Source organism: Acanthopagrus latus, chromosome 19, assembly GCF_904848185.1.
Source record: "Acanthopagrus latus isolate v.2019 chromosome 19, fAcaLat1.1, whole genome shotgun sequence".
Classification (NCBI taxonomy): Eukaryota; Metazoa; Chordata; class Actinopteri; order Spariformes; family Sparidae; genus Acanthopagrus; species Acanthopagrus latus.
The window spans coordinates 13,462,163-13,484,371 of record NC_051057.1 but is presented as its reverse complement, the minus strand read 5'-3'; the positions used below and the strand labels follow the sequence as shown (position 1 = coordinate 13,484,371).

General features: G+C 40.2%; 1 protein-coding gene across 9 annotated transcripts in view; it reads right to left on the bottom strand.

Moving 5' to 3' along the window:
* Nucleotides 1-22,209, bottom strand: part of eya1 (EYA transcriptional coactivator and phosphatase 1) — a 66,646-nt gene that overhangs the window by 29,707 nt on the left and 14,730 nt on the right. For 5 of the 9 annotated variants that reach the window (XM_037079784.1, XM_037079783.1, XM_037079788.1 and 2 more), the window contains 3 exons: nucleotides 4,077-4,204; nucleotides 3,353-3,418; nucleotides 1,936-2,013 (listed from right to left, as the gene is read on the bottom strand). In XM_037079784.1, the coding sequence (XP_036935679.1) occupies nucleotides 1,936-2,013; nucleotides 3,353-3,418; nucleotides 4,077-4,200 (268 nt within the window). In that variant the 5' untranslated portion in view covers nucleotides 4,201-4,204. Of the gene's footprint in view, nucleotides 1-1,935; nucleotides 2,014-3,352; nucleotides 3,419-4,076; nucleotides 4,205-6,050; nucleotides 6,186-22,209 lie in introns of those variants that run through there. The other 4 variants (XM_037079789.1, XM_037079790.1, XM_037079791.1 and 1 more) reach the window with 2 other exon arrangements.

The following is a 22,209-nucleotide window of genomic DNA, read 5'->3' as shown; positions in this document are numbered from 1 at the left end:
AATATTATCTTTTGCCAATAGAACTTCTGGAATCCAAGGAAACAGCAATTACATTGCATTACTTTATTTATTTCGGTAACCTTATTTAGGGTTAAAAAACGGAGAGCAATAATGAAGTAAAATAATCAGGTATAAATATCAGGTTTTTTGCTGACCCGTCTATCTCTGAGATACTTCAGTGCTGCCATGACAACCTCTGATGTAAACACACACAGGATGGTCTGAATCAGTCTCGGCCTGTTGCTTCAGTTGGGCCTTTCAAGCCACAACTGCATTGGAAGTGACACCGCTGATTGCAGGTAATGAGTGCTACTGCATAATCAGTCCTTCATTAAGCGTACGACTATGTAGTTCCGCAGTGAAAGTTCAGCCACAAGTGACTCACAGAGGTACACTTGTTTTTAATCTGTAGTAAGAATTATAGAAGACTCAGACACGTTTGGCTTTTTTTCAGTTACATCATTGTTTTTTAAGTAACACAAAAAATAAAGTAGTACATTTAAATTTATATAAATTGTTGTAAATTTTATCTGCAGACTTTGTTTCCAAAATGTCTATTTAAAAAACAAATAACAAAAACAAAAAAAAACTTCAGTTACCAACTTGACAGTTGCGCCAAAAAGTAAAATCATTGGTTTTAAAGTAAAACAGTTATTTGGGGAAAAAAGGTATAATTTAAGGCAAACTAATATTTACATTTGGAGTGAAACCCAACTGATTTACTCATAAATTAATAACTTCAAATTTGATCTAACTTCACTTGCAAATCAGAACAATCACAATTGTGCCGCAATGCTCGGATTAAACTGCACGGCCTGAAATATCTGTCTAATTGGTCGTGACACGTAAAATAAGAGATTTGGTTGCGGGGGAGCGCTAACTGTATGTAACTGTATGCTGTAACCCCTCACACACGTTATTAATATTGAACACTTTTCCCACATCAGCAGCACCTGCCACTGGACAAAACCTGCGCTTCTGAACAGAGCTTTGGGTTTCCCCGCGGAGGATATGTGGTGTAAGATTACTAAATTTCATTAATATTGTCGGAGACAAAAGTCATAGCAGCGATTTATGCGCTTCTAGCATTAAGTATCAAGTACTTAGTTAAACAGTTACGAAAATACAGGAAAATTAGCAGCAAGATAATACCACGCAGATGGATGCAGTATTATTAATACATGTTTACAGAAAATAGAGAGTGCTGCAGGTTGACACAGATACTGGTGAGGTTAGAAAGAAGAAATAAGCAAAAAAATTATCACATTAGTGATTGTTTCTTTTACAATTCCAACAATGCTCATTATACTCTGATGTCTTTAGCGATGCCCCTGTGTGTGTGTGTGTGTGTGTGTGCGTGTGTGTGTGTGTGATGTTCCTGTGGTGAGAGTAGGGTGTGAAAACCGTGGCTCTGACAGGGCGATAGGGTAACAGCCCGTGGAGAGCGAGGGCCACTGGGACGCCATGTCAGTCCACTGGACAGACAGGCACAGTGCATTACAGGTCATAATTCAGTCCTCACTGGCATGGGAACCAGCCGCGCTAACACACACGCAGACGCGCACACATACACACACACACACACACACACACACACACACACACACACACACACACGTGCAAGCAAGCACAGCATATAAATATGCTGACAAAGGTATGATAGAGTCGCCTGTTCTTTGACACACATACACACACGCACACACACACTCACACACACACACAGTATGGGTGTTTGAGCTGCAGGGACACTTCCTGGGGCCCGGCTTATCAGTCACCCATCTCGAGGCTCGTCTCTCACTAATCAGTTCTGCAGCTGTTTGTATGTGCACGCGCGCGCGCGCACACACACACACACACACACGCACACACACACACGCACACACACACACACACACACACACACACACACACACACACACAATAGTCCAACCTCACCTGATCCTGAGAAGCTGTCTAGAGAGGTGTCTGCTACCGAGGTGGCGATTTCGCTGCTGCTCATTGGCTCGGTTTTAACTGCAAACAAAGAAGCCACATTGTCACCAAATGCACCAAATCAAGTCTGGAAAAAAAAAAGAAAAATAAAACCAGTCAGATCAAAATCTGACAATCTTTTGGCTTTTCAGATTTTCACATTCACAAAATTATGTTTTAAAACTAAAGCTACTCAGTGTAAATTAAAAACAGAATGTCACAGGCAGGAGGGAGTCAAACAGCATTCCAACAGAATTTATAATAATCTAAATGCACCACTAGCACAACAAAATTACACCTCTATCAGTTCAAATGATTATATATAAATATATATATATATATATATATATATATATATATATATATATATATATATATATATATATATGTGTGTGTTTGTGTTTAATCACTGATCCTTATCTTGTCTGCATGGGTGCCTTTTTTTAAGTTTAAATTTTTTTAATTATTTTGCAAGAGTAACATAAATCAGATTATAATTTGACAGTACAATAAATAATTAAGTCTTACATTATTTATTACATTTAATAATTTAATAGCTTATCTGTACTTAAATGTAGCATGAGTCATGAATGATAGAAGAGCTCAGTGGACATACAAGCACAATAGAACTGTCAAGGAAACGTATGATGTATAAAATCTTTTTAAGAGTGTAGCGAACACTGTTTGACCTTGGCTCCATTATACAGCTCAGCGATAGATCTGCAAAGACAATTTCACAGCTTTCTGACAGCTCAGGAGACTTTGAAATCAATCCATTTCACTTCAGGCGAGCTGGAGGAGTTCTTTTTTTTTTCCTTCTTTTTTGGCAAAACAAATTGACAATGTGGGCAAGAAAGACATGCTTAGTGGAATCCCTCATGGTTGAAGAAGCCATTTGCTGTCATGTTTTACATGTTTCTGCTATGCTTGTTCAGGGCAGAAACATATGTAGACGGGGGGGCAATTCTTTTGAACGACAGGCCGATGAAAAAATAGTGTTAAGGTGCATGCATAAACTCGAACACACTCAGGTCACAGAGCACACAATAACCACTGTATTCATGAATCAGCAAGGAACATCCAAATGAAAACAAAATGCACTTTCACAATCGGACCATTCATTAACAACAGACTCCAGTAGGGGTGAAACCATGCTTAAAACATAATTCCACAACAATTACAGCAAATATCAAAACGTTTCTGAATGAAAGGCACGACAGTTGAGGCAACTTTAGAATTTCTGCAGCTGATAAATTGTGTATTATCCAGACAAATTAATTTCCTTTCTGAGAGAAGTAGTTGCTTCAAGAGTGCTTTCATTCTGAAAGTGGGGAAAACACCAAGTACTGTCCTTTCACTGTGTCACTAAGCGTAGACAAACCTGCAGCGGACTGTGAGTTAGAACCTAACAACCAGTCTGCAGTGGTAAGCATTGTGATGTTATCACCTATGGGAAACAAAGAATGGCAAAGGGACACATGACAGTCTGCACCAAGTCTAAGGGTCCTGTGTCATTAATACACATACAAAAGAATAAACATAAAATAAACCCTGAGCTCGAAGCACAGGCTAACCTGAAGATTACGTGACTGGGGAGATGATTTTAATAACTCGTGTGCATGACTGCTTCACTAAACAAAGGCTCAGATTTAAGCACAGGGGAATCACCTGAGTAAATAACTATGTACAGTAGAGACCTCATGCAAACGCCATCATTTCCATGCTGTGGGCTTTGAATAATTACATGGTTACTTAAATAAACAGCTAATAGTCGCTGGAAAACAACTACTGGTAGCACTGAATTGTTTGAGTTGGGATTGTTAGGGCGGCAAGTGTGTGTGGTCTATGTAGCTTATCAACTATGTAAGTGCATTCTTAATTTTTGGTTTTTGCTGTTTCTTAAAGCAAAAGTGGCGATAATTCAACCTAAAAAATAAGAACTTGCAACAACTCATGCTTAGCTTTATTGCTAGCTACACTGAATTACTGTCACAGTGAATATTACAATATACTTCCATAACTTTCTAAGCCTTTTTAAAAAATATACAAAATAGCACAGAGGACAGACAGAGCAACCAAAGAGCAACAGCACCGTACACACATACCTTCAGTGCCATTGGGTGTCATGGAATTGTTATTGATGTGGGAGTTGTCGAGGTTGGGACCATTAGGAGATTCACTGCTTCCACTTACTCGGCTGTGAGGACTGGCTAGATCCTGCATTTCCATAGACCTGATGAGACACACGCAACAAATCAAATTACACATTTCACTCTGGTTTCAGAGAAGGAAGACACACAGCTCCCATACGCAATGCACTGTACACAATATAACATAACCAAAAGTAGAGATTTAGATAAGTAAAATAGTGATAATAATACAAAGTAAAAAATATTATAAATTATTTGCTGAAATTTTTTTTAAATTGAAATTACATTTGAAATCTAAAATCCGCTGCAGTTATATGATTAACTACTTGCATGTGAGATTATTGAATTTAAAACAATGTTATTTTCATGTGATGCCAAATGAACAGGACAGAATTAACACATGAAAACGGAAGACATTTACAAGGCAAAATTTGCCACACATACAGACACAGACACAGACAGACAGACAGACAGACAGACAGACAGACACACACACACACACAGACACACACACACACACACACACACACACACACACACACACACACACACACACACACACACACACACACACACTCACATGTGCACAAAGAAAAGTGGAACTGCTTGAAGCTTGAAGCTTGAAATGAATACTAAACATTTTGACATGATGTTCCTGATTTCTCTCATTACAGCGATCTCACTGCAAGTTGAGACTTTACACAACGTGAGCACATTGTGTTTACTGTCAATTTTCTCTGCTGGGTCTAAAAAGCAAAAATGGCCTTAAGTGTATATCGTTTAGTGCGGTATCAGAGACTGTTAACAGATGTTTGCTGCTGGTTTGCGGCAATAGTTAATGTGCCTGTTAAACGTGCAGCACTCTGCTTGATTATAAGAGCCCCATGCCTCAGTGATAGGCAGATGAGAAGCTCATGAGGCATGTGTTTGCTCTGGCAAGCTCCTTAATTGTTTCTGTGTTTATACAAAAGACCACGCCATTGAAAACATTATTCTATCTTCTCGTTTGTGCGCTAAGAGGATTTGGTGGAGTACAGACAATAGAGCGGAGAAGAAGGCACGAGTGATTTGAAAAGTACGGCCACAAACTCTAGAGCCCATTTGTCTCTGCCACTGTTCCCACTGCAACAATAAGCTAATGAAATTAGGACAAAATGTTTTGTACATTATTCTGCCATTTCCAATTATATTCCCTGGCTCTGGTTATCTCTGCTATCGATGCACATCGGCTTTTTACACAAGGCCACAGAGATAAATGCTCAAGTAACTCTAAGTAGTCTGGGTGCTATCAGATGGCACGAAGAAACCAGAATTATGAGATAAAAAGATTCAATTATGATATGCGTTTACTCTATTTAAGATGATATTATAATGTTATGATATTATGATACTTTGCTGTACAGCTTGGCAAATTTCTTGTGGTTTAAGTCCAATTTAATTATTAACAGAAAAAAAATATTTTAAAGCATGATATTGCAAACCAAAAGGACTAACACAAAACAGTTATAATAATAAAAACCAATGGCACAAAAGGCTAAGTCAGTCTTCCTCACACATACTCCAGTAATGGAAGCCGCATTGTTCTTTTCCCAGAAGTATATTAATTTACTTCCCCCCAAAAATATCACACCCTCCAAGCATGCAACAACACAGAGCTACAAATATAAGCACATTAAGGATCATCCAGAATAAACTAATCCTATTTCCTCGTCTCACACTCACTGCTTAATCCTGTTTTCTCCTCCTTTGCCCAAACTTTTTTTCTCATTAGCTGATGGCTAAAAAGCCTTGGCACTCTCCAATCAGACAACACAACAAGGCTGAGAGAAGTTGACAGGTGTTTAGCAGAGTGTCTCAGGCAATCTCTGGTGCCACGCAGAGAGCTACATGACTCTGATGCTGCTGGCACCAGCTCAACTGTGCTCTTACCTGGACCTAGATGGCTTTGAGTCCTCGCAAACCACACACTCCCTTTTTTTGTATTCTGCCTCCACCTGCCCCGGCAGAAACAATGTCACTCCTTGTTACTGCAGCTCGATGTCACAGTCCAGAGCCATCCATGACACAAAAAGGCTTGTCTGAGAAAACATTATTGTTTTTCTGGAGCAGAATGGGAAGACAGGGCTAGCGGGGGGAACAGAGGCGCACATTGTCTCTCTCTCTCCGAGCCGTAGCCCTACTCCGCTGTTGTTTCCTCCTCCAGGTCCTCCCTCCTCCCTGAGCAAGGGGAGCACAGCCAAATGACGGAAAGGTGATTCATCATTGGTCTACGACAGCTGCAAACTGGATTAGCCCTCCCCCAATCAACATGCAAAAGCGGCTTAGCCAAGGTAAGCAGGAAGGGGTGGGAGGGGGGTTGTGTGGGGGTGAAGGTAGGCAGAGGGGTGAGGGGTTGGGGGGCTGCAGAGTGTGGGAGAGCCTGCCCGCTTCACTGCTTGAGGTAGCCTGCTGCTAGATGGAAGATGGGACTTGTTGAGCAGAGGCAAGTCAAGCGTGACACCCCCAGCATCTTCAGCAGATCTTTCATCTGCAATTGACACTATCTGAAATTTATCAGCACTCCGCCTCCCAGCATACTGACAGGTCCTAATGACCGTCAGTGCTGCTTCCCGCGGGCCTGCCCCAGCCTGGGGCATGGCGCAGAAATACACAACTTCCTAACTTCACAGCCTACAGAGAGCCAGAATCAGAACAATATCTACACTCACACAGCCGTTATATAAATCATTTCCATCTCTCTGGCAACACAAAAAACTTATGCTTATGTCTTTTTTCTCCTTTTTTGTTAAATGTCCTTTTCTTTAGCTCACAGAGACACATTACTCATGCCTGTATCTCTGCATGTGTACACACACTTATGCACAGGGCACTTCAGAGGCCCCCAGATCAGTAGTGCAAATGCACACACACACACACATGCACACACACTCACACATGCAGGGCACTTTAGAGGCCCCCAGATCAGTGGTGCATCTCAGACAATGAACGAGACTGGAAACAAGAACACGGAGAGCATATGGAGCCACATATGTTTCCTATGACGCTACGAATGCCTCTATTACTCTCCTTTAGCTGACAGTTACATTTTGCTGTCCACTCCCGCTCTGCTCGTCTCTCTCCAAACATCAAGCACAGCCATATACTTGCATGGCCATAACACTATATTAGAGCTGACTCCAGCCCACCACGGGAATACAGGGTCCAAAAAAGGTCATTCAACTGGTCAGGAAAAAGGGAAAAGACATATAAAGTCTTTTTCCAAAAATGCGGGCATGATTTTTTAATGGCTGACTGTTTACATGAGCCAGGGTAACCTGAGCTGCAGGGTGTTAAGGTTTTCTTTTCTTCATCTTTTTTTTTTTCAACAGGCTTTGCTCTTCACACCAATGCAAAGCCTTCTCAAATGCCATGCCCGGTTTACAATTTGCCTAATCTTCCACTTTTTATGATACAGCCATCTTACCAAAAAACCCCATTATATTTAATTCTTGCTAAAACAACAGCAGTGCCTCCTTCTGGCATTTCCTAATACTAAAACATACAGAGAGGGTGTAAAAAATATAAAAATATCAATGAAAAAGAAAGTCTACAGAGGTAAAAGCCATAAAGACGAAAGAGAAACATATTTTGCCACAGCACATTAACAGCGATCACAGAGTAGGGGGAAGTGGTAGTAAGATGCGGTGTGGTGTGTGTGTGTGTGTGTGTGTGTGTGTGGTGGCTGGATTCTCTGTTCAGCAGCACAGGCCAATGAAGCCATTACCATGCTGGTGTCTCAGCCACCACCAGCAGGTGAAACCAGCCAGGTGAAGAGACAGAGGAAAAGGGAGGGGGCAAGGATTTAAAAGCAAAAACAAGCCTTTCTTCTATGGCACTAAATATTTATTGTTTTTTTTTTTTTTTAAAGGGCTGCATTCATATCTTTGATGTGCTTCTTAGTTCAACCTGAAGTGCCAGGTCTTTGAAGCGAACAAGAACAAAGCCTAGGCTAGATGAAGCGCTGGAAGTGTCATCAAGAGAAAAAAAGAAGAAGTGCCACAACACGCTTCATTCACGGCTATTTGCTGGCTCCTTTTGTTTCGCTTTACTTATTTCAAGACCTGCGTTTCCAAAGGTAAACACAGCCAAGCTTTTAGCATAGATCATCTCAGCATGCAGGCTGTCTGACCCGGCACAAATCGCTCCTTCACCTTTGCTACATATTTCGTTACTATTCAGCCAAGAGTTAGTAATTTCACATGGAACGTGTTTTCTCACCTGCAAACTTTTCCAAGATTATTAACATAATACACATCTTGAGTTTTTAAAACAATTGAACAAAAGACCATGACATATGAGAGAATATGTTTTGTTTATTGCCTTTCCGCTCTCCCTGTCTCATCCTTAACATATATTAATTGTGTAAGACACAGTCCATAGTGCTTTGAATTGTACTGTCTATGTAAGCCATGTGTTGTGAGTTACAACTTTTGAGAAACAATGCTTTAATCAAAATCGAACTTTAAAACAACTAATCCCCACTTAAGCTGGTCAGCTGAATCCACATGGTGGCCCAGGAAAAATAAATCCACTCTCAAAGAATGTAGATGCAGACAACAATTGGACACAGATGTGAGTGGAATTAGGCACAGTTTACAAAATGCTACACTTCACTTGCGTCTCTGTGCGTGGCCGAAAAAATAACGGCTGCCAACAAATGCAACATTAAATAGCTTGAGTTTTTATTTGTGATACTCTGAATAAGACTAGTGTTACAGAATTGCATTAAAATCGATGAAAATTTGAAATTTCTATATGGTGATGGCACTTTTCTAAACCAGTTTTGTGAGAGACAAAATACAGTTTAATTCATTATTAAAGCACAGTATAATCTACGAAAATGAATGTTTATACCAGTACTTTTCAGTTACAACATGAAATGTTACTTTTAATTCAGTTTATATATTAATGTTTATTTATACAAATGCACTGTACTGATCTGTATTTGGCGAATAAATGAGACTTACCATGACAATTATTACAGCACACGCCTCACACCAAATTCTTAATTTTCTACTTTTGCGTAATTAAAAGCACAATTATTAACACATGTGGTGTCTGTTGACGTGCAATTTGTCCCTCTCATTCTGTCCGATCTGACATGGTGCTCCAGCAATTCACTCAATAGCTACATTAAATCTGTTAATACTGTGCTCCTCAACCTTCAAAATTATTTCCAGAAGGCCCGTCCGCCTTTGAGGGGCCATCAAACAAGATTTAAGGTGCACATTTTATCACAAGCTGCCTACCACCGTGACCACCGCAGAACGAGAGAGGCTTTACACACAAAGATGAAAGACTAATCTTAACGATTATACCACTTTAATACTCGTGGCTTGTTGTTCTAATTCTCTCAAATCTCACAAGGTGATCTATTATTTTAAAAGAAGGTATGATCCACACAGGGTAAGAAGCAGAGGAAAATCTAAAATTGTAGTTTCAAAATTGTAGAAAGCAAAAAATGTTCTATGGGCTCACCTATAGTACAATGCAATTTCTTTGAATACAATTTGTGTTTAGACTCCAAACTAAGCGGCTTCCTTATCATCCTGCGCAACGTAAACATGTTGCCATTTACAAACAAACAAACACACAAGTGGGTATTAGCGATTGAGATGGCAAGCAACAGCAATCTCAAAAGCTCATTTCCTGTTCTTTCACCAACATATCCAGATCAAAACAAAGGTGTGTTAACAAAATAGCACCCCACAGTATTTAGTAAGCAACCCCTGCCCACTAATCACCCAGCTACTTAATAGGAGGTCCCCCGTTTCCTTCTTCTTTCTCTCGCGCTCTTCCTCTCCCCCCCCTTCCTCACAAATAGCCGGATCACTGAGGCTGGATCAATTAGCCCTCTGTGTCTTTCACCATTTTCAATCTCTTCTCTAAGAGAAGAGGACAAGAGCTCGGCCTGGCTAGACACGTCTATAGGGAAAGGCATCGGGCCTTTGGGCAAACAATGCCACCGCCGACCACTCCTGCTTGTACACACTGCTGCTGCTACACATGCATGAAGCTCCACAGCCAGGCAGGCAGAGAGATCCAGATCTCTCCCTGCGTAAAAAGCAAATACACAGTGTAAACAGCCCCAAAACCAGCCTGTTCATTATCTGTTAATTGGATAAATAAGGTTATTGTGTTAGTGAATGGTTGCAGCAGGCAGTCACACACACTGTCATGTTTGTCTACACGGAGCGGAGGCCACTCTGCAAGCAGTCTGGCTCACGAGCCTCTCCGTTTCCTCTCTTTCATCTACTAACACACACCTTTCTAAACAGTGAAAAAAAGTGCAGGCGTTTGAAAATGACAGGAATTAGAGGGTGAAAAAGGAAAGAGGAAAAAAAAATTAAGAGAGATGAAATACCCCTCACACTCACACAAACACACACAGAATAATTCCCTGACTTGTGATGTAAGCCTGTGATCATACACAGAACATTAAACCAGAACATCCTTCAATTAGAGAAGCTAGTGATTACAACGAGTGAGTCATCTCTGCTACACGCGAAACGCTGGCGAGCGGAGACGCAGCACGGCCGGCAGTCGAGGCCTGTTGTCTCGGTCAGACGCTGAGAGGCTCTCAGGTCTCCTCGCAGCATTCCTGGCCTCAGCAGATGGCATTAGATGTCAACTGCCTTTAACTGTGTTGGTTTTGTTTGTTCTGCCAGTCAAAAAGGGACTCCTGCAGGGAGCAGCGTGTTTTCTTTGCCTGATCAAAAATGTAAACTGGGCAAAGCAGAAGTGGATCTCATATTGTGAAAGGGGGAATTTGGATCCATTTCAAAATAGTATTTTACCATCATGCTGATAATTCTTTTTAAAAGCCTTTAAAAAATTATTTGAGTCATTTTAATTATGAGTAAAAAAAAATTTTTGGATAATAATTTGCAAGATTTTAAGGGACATTTTTACATAATTTTCATTTATAATTAAAGATAACTTAGACCGTTACATTTCTAAAACTTTTGAGCAAAGTGTATGAATTATAAAAACATAACATTTAGTAAGATTTTCTGGCAATTATCAAACACACTGTATTAAACAATAAATTGTTATTTATATAAGTTAATACATTTTTAAATGGACTTCAGCAGGATGTAAGTTGCATTCAGTTTCACTCAAATTAAAAGTAAACATTCATCCAAGGCATTAATTTTCTTAGCTATTCTCTATCAACACCAATGAATTACAGCTGACCTGTAAACCTGTAAAGATTAAAGCCCTCCTTTTTGGATGATATTTTTACCATTATTAAACATTTTTGAACAGCTCTACCATATTACAATTTGTACAATAATAAAGACGCAGAAGGTGCTGTTTTAAGCTTTAACAAATAATGACAAGATGAGTGCAAATATTAAATTGTACCTGTTTATATAAATGCTTTGATTTAGAGTTATGTGCTGAATAAAATCCTGAGGTAAATTCATCAAAACAGGAGGTAATTCCACACACACAGGGATTTCTCAAAAATTAGAGAAGGTAAGACAAGACAGTAAACATCGAACATCAAATAGAATATAAAGTCATACTCACTACAATTATGGTTGAATCCCTGTGTGTTTATCCCTTCTTTAAAAAAAAAAAAAAAAAAAAAAATCTTCTACAGAAAGAGTCCAGCCGAACGGACAGCAAACTTTCTAAAACTGTCCTTCAGCTGTTGGGAGAGTCTGTAGCACAAGACATGTAAACTACAAGGCGACTTTTTTCTTTTTCATTTTAGGTGCTGGAACCCATGGAGCCCTGCGCCGTATCTCAGGAGACACAGTCCTAGTGAGAAAGAGAGTTGTCCGATTACTGCTTCAGGCAGTGACTAGTGAGTGTCTGAGGAAGAGGGAAAAAAAGAGAGAGAGTGAGAGAGCGGCAAGAGAGAGGGAGAGGGAGGGAGGGAGGGAGAAAGGCAGTGAATGAGGGAGGGCGAGGGAGGCTGCTGCCGTTTTGAAAGAGCAGAAAAGTTGCTCGGCGCTCTCTCACAGGAAGACTTTGGGTCTGGAGGAGGCACAGGGGAGTTGTGCCTCACACTAGCTCCCCATATGTCATTCACTCACAGCTTTAAGCAATAGAGCCCTCTCCAGATTGTATCAGTGGAGACTAAGACAATGAAATGGCAGACCTCTCCACCGGCCTGCCTGTCCACTGGAACACCAGGCTCTGCTCACACACCCCAAGGGCCCACACTTTTCTTCTCCCCCCCATTTTCTCTCTTGTTTTTGTTATGCTCTTTTTTTTTTTTTTTTTTTACCGCAAACCACATTTTTTCTGCTCTCTCCTGTGAGTTGCTGCTGGATTTCTCTTTGTCACAGAGGGACCTTCGGAGGGTAAACAAGGGTTTAGGTCATTAGCCTAGGTGATGGGTATCCGGAGGTTTAACAGCGGGCCGAGCTGCTCAGCTCTGTCCGTCTCCACAACAGTCTAGTGGAAGTCCTCCGTCAACACATACGAGCCGCGTCTGTGTGCAAGGTAATGACTGCCTTCTGTCTGCTCCAGGTTATTATTTCAACTGTGCGAAGCTACTACACAAGGCCATGCTGCTACTGATGAGCTCAAACTGGTGATTTATTCAAGCTGGTGATGAGGCTGGTGCAGCTTTTTCTTCAATATATTTTTTTTTCTCTAAGAATATCAGTTCTGTGTAATGAATAGCTGGGAGGTCAATGGAGCATTTAAATTTGTTTAATTTCCACATAATAAAACTGTGGGTGAAATACCAACAGTAATACTGAAAAATGATTACCAGAAAAAGAGGAAATCATACATTTTCTATGGTAAAGAGGTGGTGATAGAGGAAGAACACCCTTGGCTAGAAGAATAGTGTACTGTGTTAGCGGTCCCCCTGTTCAGGCGCTGCCTGTACGTCTCTGTTACCTACTTGTCAGTGGGTGATGATAAGAAATAAAAAATGATAATGTATGTCACTAAAAGAGCACACTCAGATCTTTCTTTTATGGTATGTTGCTTCAATCAGAAAAAGAAGTAATAAATTAGACAATTTCTTCCTCTAATTTCTACTTGAGTTCACAACCCGTGCTGAAAGAGGGCCGACCAAAGTCTGTAGCAGTAGTCATCGAGCAGCTGACAGAAATACATTTGAGCTGCACTGCTCCTGATTTAAATACACTGCAGTGATGATGTGGACGTGCTGGAAATGCAAGTGCTACTCACAGGTAAATCCATAGGCTCATGTTTCAGTATGGTAGCATGAAATATATTGCACACCGAACAGGTTCTTGATAACTCAATTGACTAGAAGATGCTCGGGGACTCTCGAGTAACTATTTCTAATAGCGGAGGGGTACAAATGCCAATTGAGTTACTGCATTTACTCTGTCACTCTCTATTTCAATAAGCAGCTGTATAAAATTAGCTTGAGATGTAATTTTGCAAGTGAGTTATTTTCAAATTGCACAGTGTAATTATCCAGAGTTGTTTATGTCTCAACGACTAAACTCAGATTTTCCTTGTACTCTCGCTGCATGCATGTACGGTATGTTTTGAATCAAAGCTCCAATCAACCTAGCAGATTCAACAGTGATGTTCAGTGATTACTATTTTCATTTTCTGCAGCATTGAATGAAAGGCTGCTAAATGTAAACAATCTAATATATAAAGGTAGGTTAAACCCTGAAGTTAAATTGTCAAGATGTGGAGTTTGAGAATGATGCATTTGCATTGTCATTAAGCTGCTTTTGTTTAGCTTCTCAGTGTCTGTGAAAGACGTAGGTTCATATATTCCAGTGGAGATTTGGGGGTCCTCCTCAGATTAGATTTAACAATTTTTGATGCAAAAAAGCATGCAATTTCAGAAAACATTTTGACCATTATTATATATGTATACACAATTGCAAAAATAAATAAAGAGCACACAAAAAGCTAAATGATATAACTTGCTATAGATATCCACACGGGACCAACTACAACTACTAGATATAGGAAAAATTGTTTTGATGTTGTCCACTTGCTTGGTGTCCAAAACAGTTTGGGTGCTGCACCCATGGCTTATAATGGGAGGGAAAACTATGCTTCTATTTAAAAATATTCAAACATATAAAATATTATAGTTTAAGAGGCACTAAGACATGCCAAACATAAGAAACCTCATTAGATACATTAGTTAAAACAATATAAAAATCTTTTCTGCAACTATAAAAATCTACTAGAAGCTTCTGCATCTGCCAAATGAAAGCTTAACAAAAGATGCACTGATACTGTTCGACTGACATCAGCGCTAAAACACCACTTGCCAAAAACTATATCAAGTAAGAAACTGGAGAAGTGAGCTAAGATTAAATGCGAAGCCGTTCTTTATTAAGGATTATCTTGATGGGACTCAATGGTCTTCATGTGGGGTTGCAGGGATGCCTGCCTGCAATTTAGAGTGAAGAGAGATCTGCACTGTCCTCCGCTGCCAACAGGTTATCCACTCAGCTTCTCACACACATGAAAATAGACTCATTTCCAAATGGCTGATTCCGTTTTCGAGATAAGGAATGGAGGGGCTAATGTACATCTAACTGGAATCCAAGTGCTTGGAAATCCTGACCTGTGGCGAGTTTTTCCTCCACAAAATAGAACATCTTGGTGGAGTTTACTTATCTTGACAAAGTATACATAAACAGTGTGAGAGGTGCAGGAACGGTGTGACACAGGATCAAATGGTGCAGATGAAACAAAATGCTAACACCCTGGTGACACAGTTGCAATATTTTCATATGCATATGCTGCAAATTTGTTTGGCTAGGACTACTCCAGTGTTTATACAATGTCACACATTGGAGGGGATCAAATTCCTTTTTTGACACAAGTCTCAGCCGAGCTTTACACTTCCCCCAAGAAGGGAAATCTGAACTTGGGATAACGTTGGATAAAATAACAGGTTTTATATATTTATACAGGCATTACTAGGTGAAGTGTTCACCTATTGACTAAGGAGAAAATACAAAAAAAACCTCTTAACTACACAAATCTCCCAACCTCCAGCCTTGCCCCTGACACAAGTGGGACATTAAGTTTGCTGGATGGCAATTTGTCAAAGAGCTCTGTAAGTGCTAGGTACTAGATATTCCTGAGTTATTCAATGTGCATAGTTTCCTGTTGAAAATAACCGAGCTGCACAGAGTGACATATCCTTGGTAAAGCAAGCAAAGCAGCACTGATGACCAAGGGAAATTCAAGATCACTTTCAATACTATTCCATTCCTCCTCTGTTCCCACTGCTAGTGTTTTTTTTTTTTTTATGTGAACTCTGTAATACTCGCTTAGAAGCAACTTGCGTAGCAACAATGACAGCTAAGGCAACAAAACAAAAAAGACAAAACAAAAAGCAACCAACATTATTTTGAGGACCAAAAACAACATGTTACCTTGAGTTTAAGATGTCTTTCTGTATGCAGTATTCAAGTATATAACATTAAGCCATCCATCTACAGGGCTTTCATTAAGCTCTAAAGACAAACTTTGATGATGACAAGTTGCCACCACAAAAAAAGATTTTGACAGAGCAGACAGATAATTTTGAAGTCCCTCAAGGTAAATTAGTAGCAAGTCGAGTGCTTTCAAGTGGTGAATGAAAGTTACGAGTGAAGCCCAGATTCCTTATAAACAAACATCAGGTTGGCCCGCCTCACCAGGCAGCAGTGATGAAAGTAAACACAGCATACCTCAACATGAAAATACATTGCAGCTTTCCTCCACAGAACTCGAGGAACAAAGGAAATGGTTAACCAGTGTGGACGTCACAAACTTAAATTAACTGAGTGACCTTATTGTTGTAGCCATCTTGGTTCCAAACAAAACAAGCAGAACATGCTTTGAATTAAGCAAAATACCCATTTTTATGTTAAATAAAATATAGCCTACACACTTCAAGTCAGGAAGTCTCAAAACGAGAACTTCTAAATTTTGTTGTGTTAAAAATCCCAGAGCATAATAACTAGTATTTGGTTAAGAAAACTCTGTGGACACATTTATTCATGCATATACCATGAGAGACAAGTTGTACTTTATGACCAGTGAGGCACACCTGGGGAAAGTCTACGAGGACCCCGAAAATCCTCAGACAGACACTTTATTGCTCTCCAATGGCCCCAAAAAAGCCAAACAAGCACACTTTAGAGACCTATTACTCAGAATGAGACATCACTATGGCTGGAAGTATCACCGCGGGCATTACGCTTAAAATATATAGCCTGTTAAAAGATAAAGAGAATAATAAGAGTAAATTCAGCGTAAGAAGTCACATAAATAAGGTTATCAATATGTGATTTAAAAAAGCCACAACAGGATTTAAACAGGAACAGGCTTCATTATATAAACAAAAGGTCTCTCCTTTAGACTTTAACAGCTAGAATTGATCTAACCACTGTGATTCTCAGTAGAAAACGTGTGGCAGACACTGAGCCCGCATGGCTCTGTGAGGCAATGGTTCAAGTTATTTTTACTTCACTTAACAGTCCAGATTCAACCTGTACTTATTATGATCAGCATCACTGCACTATTCTTCAACCAAAGATGATTATCATATAACAACATTTTGACTCCCCATCTGTACTTTGTTCAAAAACATTTGGCATTCCTTTGTGATATACAAATATCCGTGAGGCAATGGTCTGAGACTAAATATCTGTGATCAAATACTATCAACAACTAATTTTTAGATGTGCTTAATTTAAGAGAGAGGTAGGTTTTTTGTTTCTTTCCAGTGATTCTTCCTCTGTTAAGATGCTTTTCTCAGGACTCAGTAGTGTGTAATCTAGTTGAATGTTGGATGGCCTGCTATCTCCACCAAATCTTAACAAAACAACAAAGCTTTCATACTGGATGGCTCATGTTTTCTACATCACAAACAGTGGAAAAATGCCATTCACCTCACACTGAATTCAGTGTTGGATAAAGCTTCACTGGTTCAGCCTGAAATGACACTAACAATGTTTGCAAGACAAGAAGTGGTATGAATATAACTTATACTGTACAGAACATGTATTCCTGTCCATTGCTAGTCAAAGCTGCCATACAATCTGCACATTTACAGAAAGAGAAAACATCTGGTTTTAGAACTCAGTTGCTAATTCCTATATATCAAAATATGCAATTTTCTGCCTCCATGGCCTAATTTAATAGCTGCAAATCTGCAGCACATGATTGCAAATACAACTGCTGAGGAACCTGATATATACTGTTGAGCAGATATCATTGCTAATTAATAAAGTATGTGGTTTAAGGGCAGTAAGTGGGTGTTGTGACTTTCTGATACTAATCTGGTCTTCTGGTTTAAAGATGGCACCTCATCTGCAACGGTACTAAATCTAAGTCAGCTGCACCCTAAAATACCAATATGTTTGGTAATAAATTTTCAGCACCCCTCTAATGGCAGCATTTGTCAGGGCTGCCCCAACTGTTTGGGGCTGCTTCTGACTTGAGCAACCCAGGCGGCCAGAAATGTGGCACTCCCCGTCTCCTCCACAGCTGCCTGCCCAGTTGGGCCCAGGTCAGCAGAGAGCTCGGGGGCCAGGCTGCTCATCAGAAGGCTTGCAGTGGGTCTGGCCCCTGAGGAAGGAGGGGCCGGTCATCACTGGGAACTTATGTTCACCACACTACCAACTCCCAATGGGTTAGAGTACAAAATGCAGAGGTTAGACACTCAACTTCTGTCTTGAAACCCCACCCCCTAAGGCTGACTCCCCGTTCCTATACCCCCCCCCACAACTCTCAACCCCCTGAGTCATTCACCAAACCCCCACTAGTCCAGCCACTGTGACATTTGTGAAGCCAGGAGTCCACATAACAAAAACACATTAGGCAAATGTCTGGGGTCAAACGTCTGTTTGAATTGGCCAGATGAAAGCCACTTAGATTGGGTCTGTGCCATTCTGCTTAGCAACTAAATACAGTTACAAAAGAGGCAGTGCTGTGCGAGCCGGTGGTTTGTCTCACTGACAAAATATGCTACCACATTCAAGTTCTGGTACCGTGTGTGCCAAGAGACGATACAAGAGCTTGGACAAAGCTATTTAAGCCTGGGGTATTACCAATCTAGCTATCTATCGTACATAAATAAAATACTACAGACCGGAAAATAACTTATATTTAACCTGCATCCACATTTGTTCTCCAGGAAGCAAATGCAAGCAAACACAGCGGGGGTATTTGCAGTGATGAATGGACATTCCCATTGGACACCAGTTTTCAGTCATTTTTAACTCCTGGACAGACTCAACAGCTGGGTTTATCTGTCTGTCTGCCCAGCCTCCTTCTGCATGTGTGCACTCAAAAAAGCAGAAGCTCAGATTATCCAGGCACCAAATGCCACTCGTTTTATAGAACAGCGGGAAACATGCTGAGCTGCACAATTTTTCACAGCCTTGAGGACAGTGTGAACTATCAGCAGCTTGCCGCTCTACTGGAACTTAAACCATGACAAGAGGTTCCAAAATAACCAATGGGGTGATTACAGTTTAAGACTATAGGAGAAGAGCACTGACGTATATGCTGATGACTTACCTCAAAGTACCTCCTGGTGACTTCTGTGTCTGGTAGTTGTCACAGTCGTCATCATGAGTAAGGGAGACAGCCTTTCATTTATTGTTTTAACTAGAGTACTACTGCTACACTATCAATATCCAGTGAACAGGAAGTGCTGTCAAAGTTACTTTACAGATGAAAAGACAAATACTGCAACATTCATGAGAGGAGAGCGCTAAGTCTGTTAAAAACCAGTAGGAAATAACAGATATAGTAATTACTTGAAAGTAGGGCACCCTCTAAATTGCCGATTAAATCGTTAAATCGTTGCCTTGTTGTTACTCACAAAAGTTTCAGTGGGATGCTGCAACACAAACCTTTTCTCGTAACACAGACGCCAATGACTGCTGCTAACTGTATCTGCTAGTTAGCACAGTTAGTTGTGCAGCTAACTGAAGCAGTGTTGGTGTTTACAACGTTAGCACAGGACCTGAGGAGCATCGGGAAGAGGAGGTTTCGAGGAATGAGCACCAGAACCAGAGCCAGGGTTAGTGGGCAATGGAAAAGGACTCAGCAGCCCCACAGTGATCATGGAAGGACTGGAGAAAGGCAATTTTGTTGACAGCTGTGACAAACAGTGGGGAGGACTTTCACTCCAGGGACGAAGGAGACAGATTTAATTTAACTTGTAGGTATACATCATCGAACATCTTGATAAGTCTGTATTTGTTTTTGTGAATTTTGAAAAATCTGAACTAACTGAAAGTAAACATCAATCCTCTCTGTCTAATCCAGTCTAATTTTAATGCTAATCCACCGTCTTGAGACCTCTGACTTTGCAGCTTCCTAATGCAGATATTTTGACAACATATAATTGTGGAAGACATCAATAAAACCAACTTGACTAAATGATAAGACAACTTTTTAAATTTCTTTCCCTTTCAAAGCAACAGCAGTGGCCCCACTGAAAGGAGACTTCCTCTATGAGGAAACAGAATTTTCAATGCACTCCTTACACACTCTCCCTTTGTACTTGTGTGAAAATGTGTTGTGTTTCATCTCGCTAGAAGTGCTCACACCTGATTTGAGGAAACAGTTTTTCTACATATACTGGTTTGCAGAATTGCTACGTTTCAGCGCAAGATTTTAAGATACAGATAACATAATATTTTAACAAGCTAATACATGGTGAACAATTTTACTTGAGTGTGCCTTTAAGCAGTAAAAAACAACAAAAGCAAAATGTGAAAGACAGAAACATCACATGACCTCCTACAGGAAGAACACAGAAAAGTCAGTTCATCTCCATTAGAGAGAAGCGCGAGTGCGAGAACAATTACGTGGTCTGACTGTGTTCTTTAAGTCACATGCTGGAAGATTTGGAACTGCAGATTTGGATCAGTTGCAAAGCAGCATTACTGGAATTTAACAACAACCATGAGGAAGACTGTTCAGTGAAAGGTGCATTTCAAGGGGGAAATAACAAACGGACGATGGTAGGTGAATAACCACAACAATGAGCTTAAGAGTGAGCATGATGCTGAAAATGTATTGACAGGTCAGATTTACCTGCATTAAAAAGCTTTAAAGAGTGGAATGATTGATTGTTAGTAAAGTTAATGTATCTTGTCCATAAACTAAATGGATTCCTATTGATATCTCACGTCTTTTAAAGGTCCATCTCATTCCATCATTGTGTAGCCTCTTTAAATCTTCTCTGTGGACTCCAAAGTTTCTTACTGACTACTTACTGGCAATGCCGTTTTACATTTTTTGATTTATTTTAATGTATTAACTGTACAGGTTTGATTTGAACCTAATAAAGGATATGAAACAATTCGAGGTAACTTGTACAGTATGTAAAGGCTACTCTGAAGGAGAGAACATGGAGGTAGGGATATCACAATATATAATATATGTGAAGTGAATAGAGGTTAGAGACAGATTTTGAAACTGGAGTTAAGTTTGCTGCAGCTGCCAAATGCCTGAAGGGAGATCTCTTCTTGAAACCTGTGTGTCACACCTTTGGTAATTAATATACCTTTTTGACCCCGTGAATCAGAGATAAATTATCACTTTAATAGGGAGGGTTACCTGATTAACCTTTTGCTAAGACACACACTGTGAGGGGAGACGTGATGAACTGCTAAAGACCTCTGATGATGAACGTATGAATCATCAATACCAGCAGCTCTGCGCGTCTTTGCTAAAAACACAAACGAAACCACAACAAAGAAATTCCGGTCATCCGGGGCAATGCTTCTGACTCCAAAATAAACATTACGTTTGGTTACAAGGATCCGCTTCTGCATCGAGGGGGGAAAAGCAGACAGTGGGAAAAAAGGGAAGAAGAGTGTGAAGCCTTCTTCCTCTTGACTTTGTGACTCAATCACTGAGGCTCCAGGTGTTTTTTGTTCTCAAAACATCCAGTCGACACTCCAGCTGACTTTCAGTGTATCAAAACAGAATTTCCCTCTTCCAAATGGATGAATGCAATTTTTGGTAATGCCTTCTGTGCTGACTAGTACCAGCTAGATAGAACTATAAATAGCGCAGCAGCCTGCCATGGAAACAAACAACCGCCTAGCCTCGGATCAGTTACAGGAGCAGCAACTTTTTTTAGGTCACAAAAACTTCCAGTTGCCTAGGAAACAATGTGGAAGAATAGGTGCCCTTTTGGACGCAGAACAGGTAATACTGGTCAGGGCAATTAGAGGGCTCATTTTGTTGAATGGGAGTTATCAGAGAGCTGGCTTGGGGTAATTGAGGGGTTTGCTCATTCACTGTTCTGCTAACGCTGCACCTGGGCCAAAGCACCTTGAACAAGTCACAATGGAAAGAAGTGCCTGTTTGTTTTAACGTAAGCCACTGGAAGTATTTGTTGGAAGGACGGGACTGGTGGTTTAACCAAAAATCAACATCTGAATATTGATTTCCATTTTGACTAGGGTCATAATGTTTGTTCTGTAGCCACGGCAAAATGGAAAACAGTGAATCTACTCTGACTACGGATGTGCCCCAAGCTCGAAATGTAGTGCCTTTCTGCATGTTATATAACAGCCATTTATGTTCATCTCTGCAAGATTTGATATTGCCATTTTGGTGTTGTTCCTATGACATCATTATTAATGTAGCTCCAGGACCATCACTGCAACTGACCCATGACGTTTTTGAAATCTTATAGCTTTGCGACTCGCAAAAGAGACCAGAAAAATATACACATGGGAGAAGTTATCCTTTATAACTTGTGGTTAACATTGTGAAACTGTCTTTTTCAATCCAAACCATCTTTCCTAACCAAGTATTTTTGGTGCCTAAATATAACCAAAAGGCAAAAAAAAGAAAGTCAACTAAAACTAAATAAACAAACTCTAAAGATAATAAGTCAATAATTTAAGAGTTCTGCACTGGACACAAATGTGGTCTCCTCAGTGAAAGTCCTTGTTTGAAACATTAAAACCTCAACAACTCATTACATGTGTGGCACGTTTTTGTAGGCTGCAATGATAGACATGGAGGAAGATGTTGCAGAAACAACAAAAAAACATGGCAATATCACAAAAAACATTTATCTCTTGCTCTGTGTGTTGTT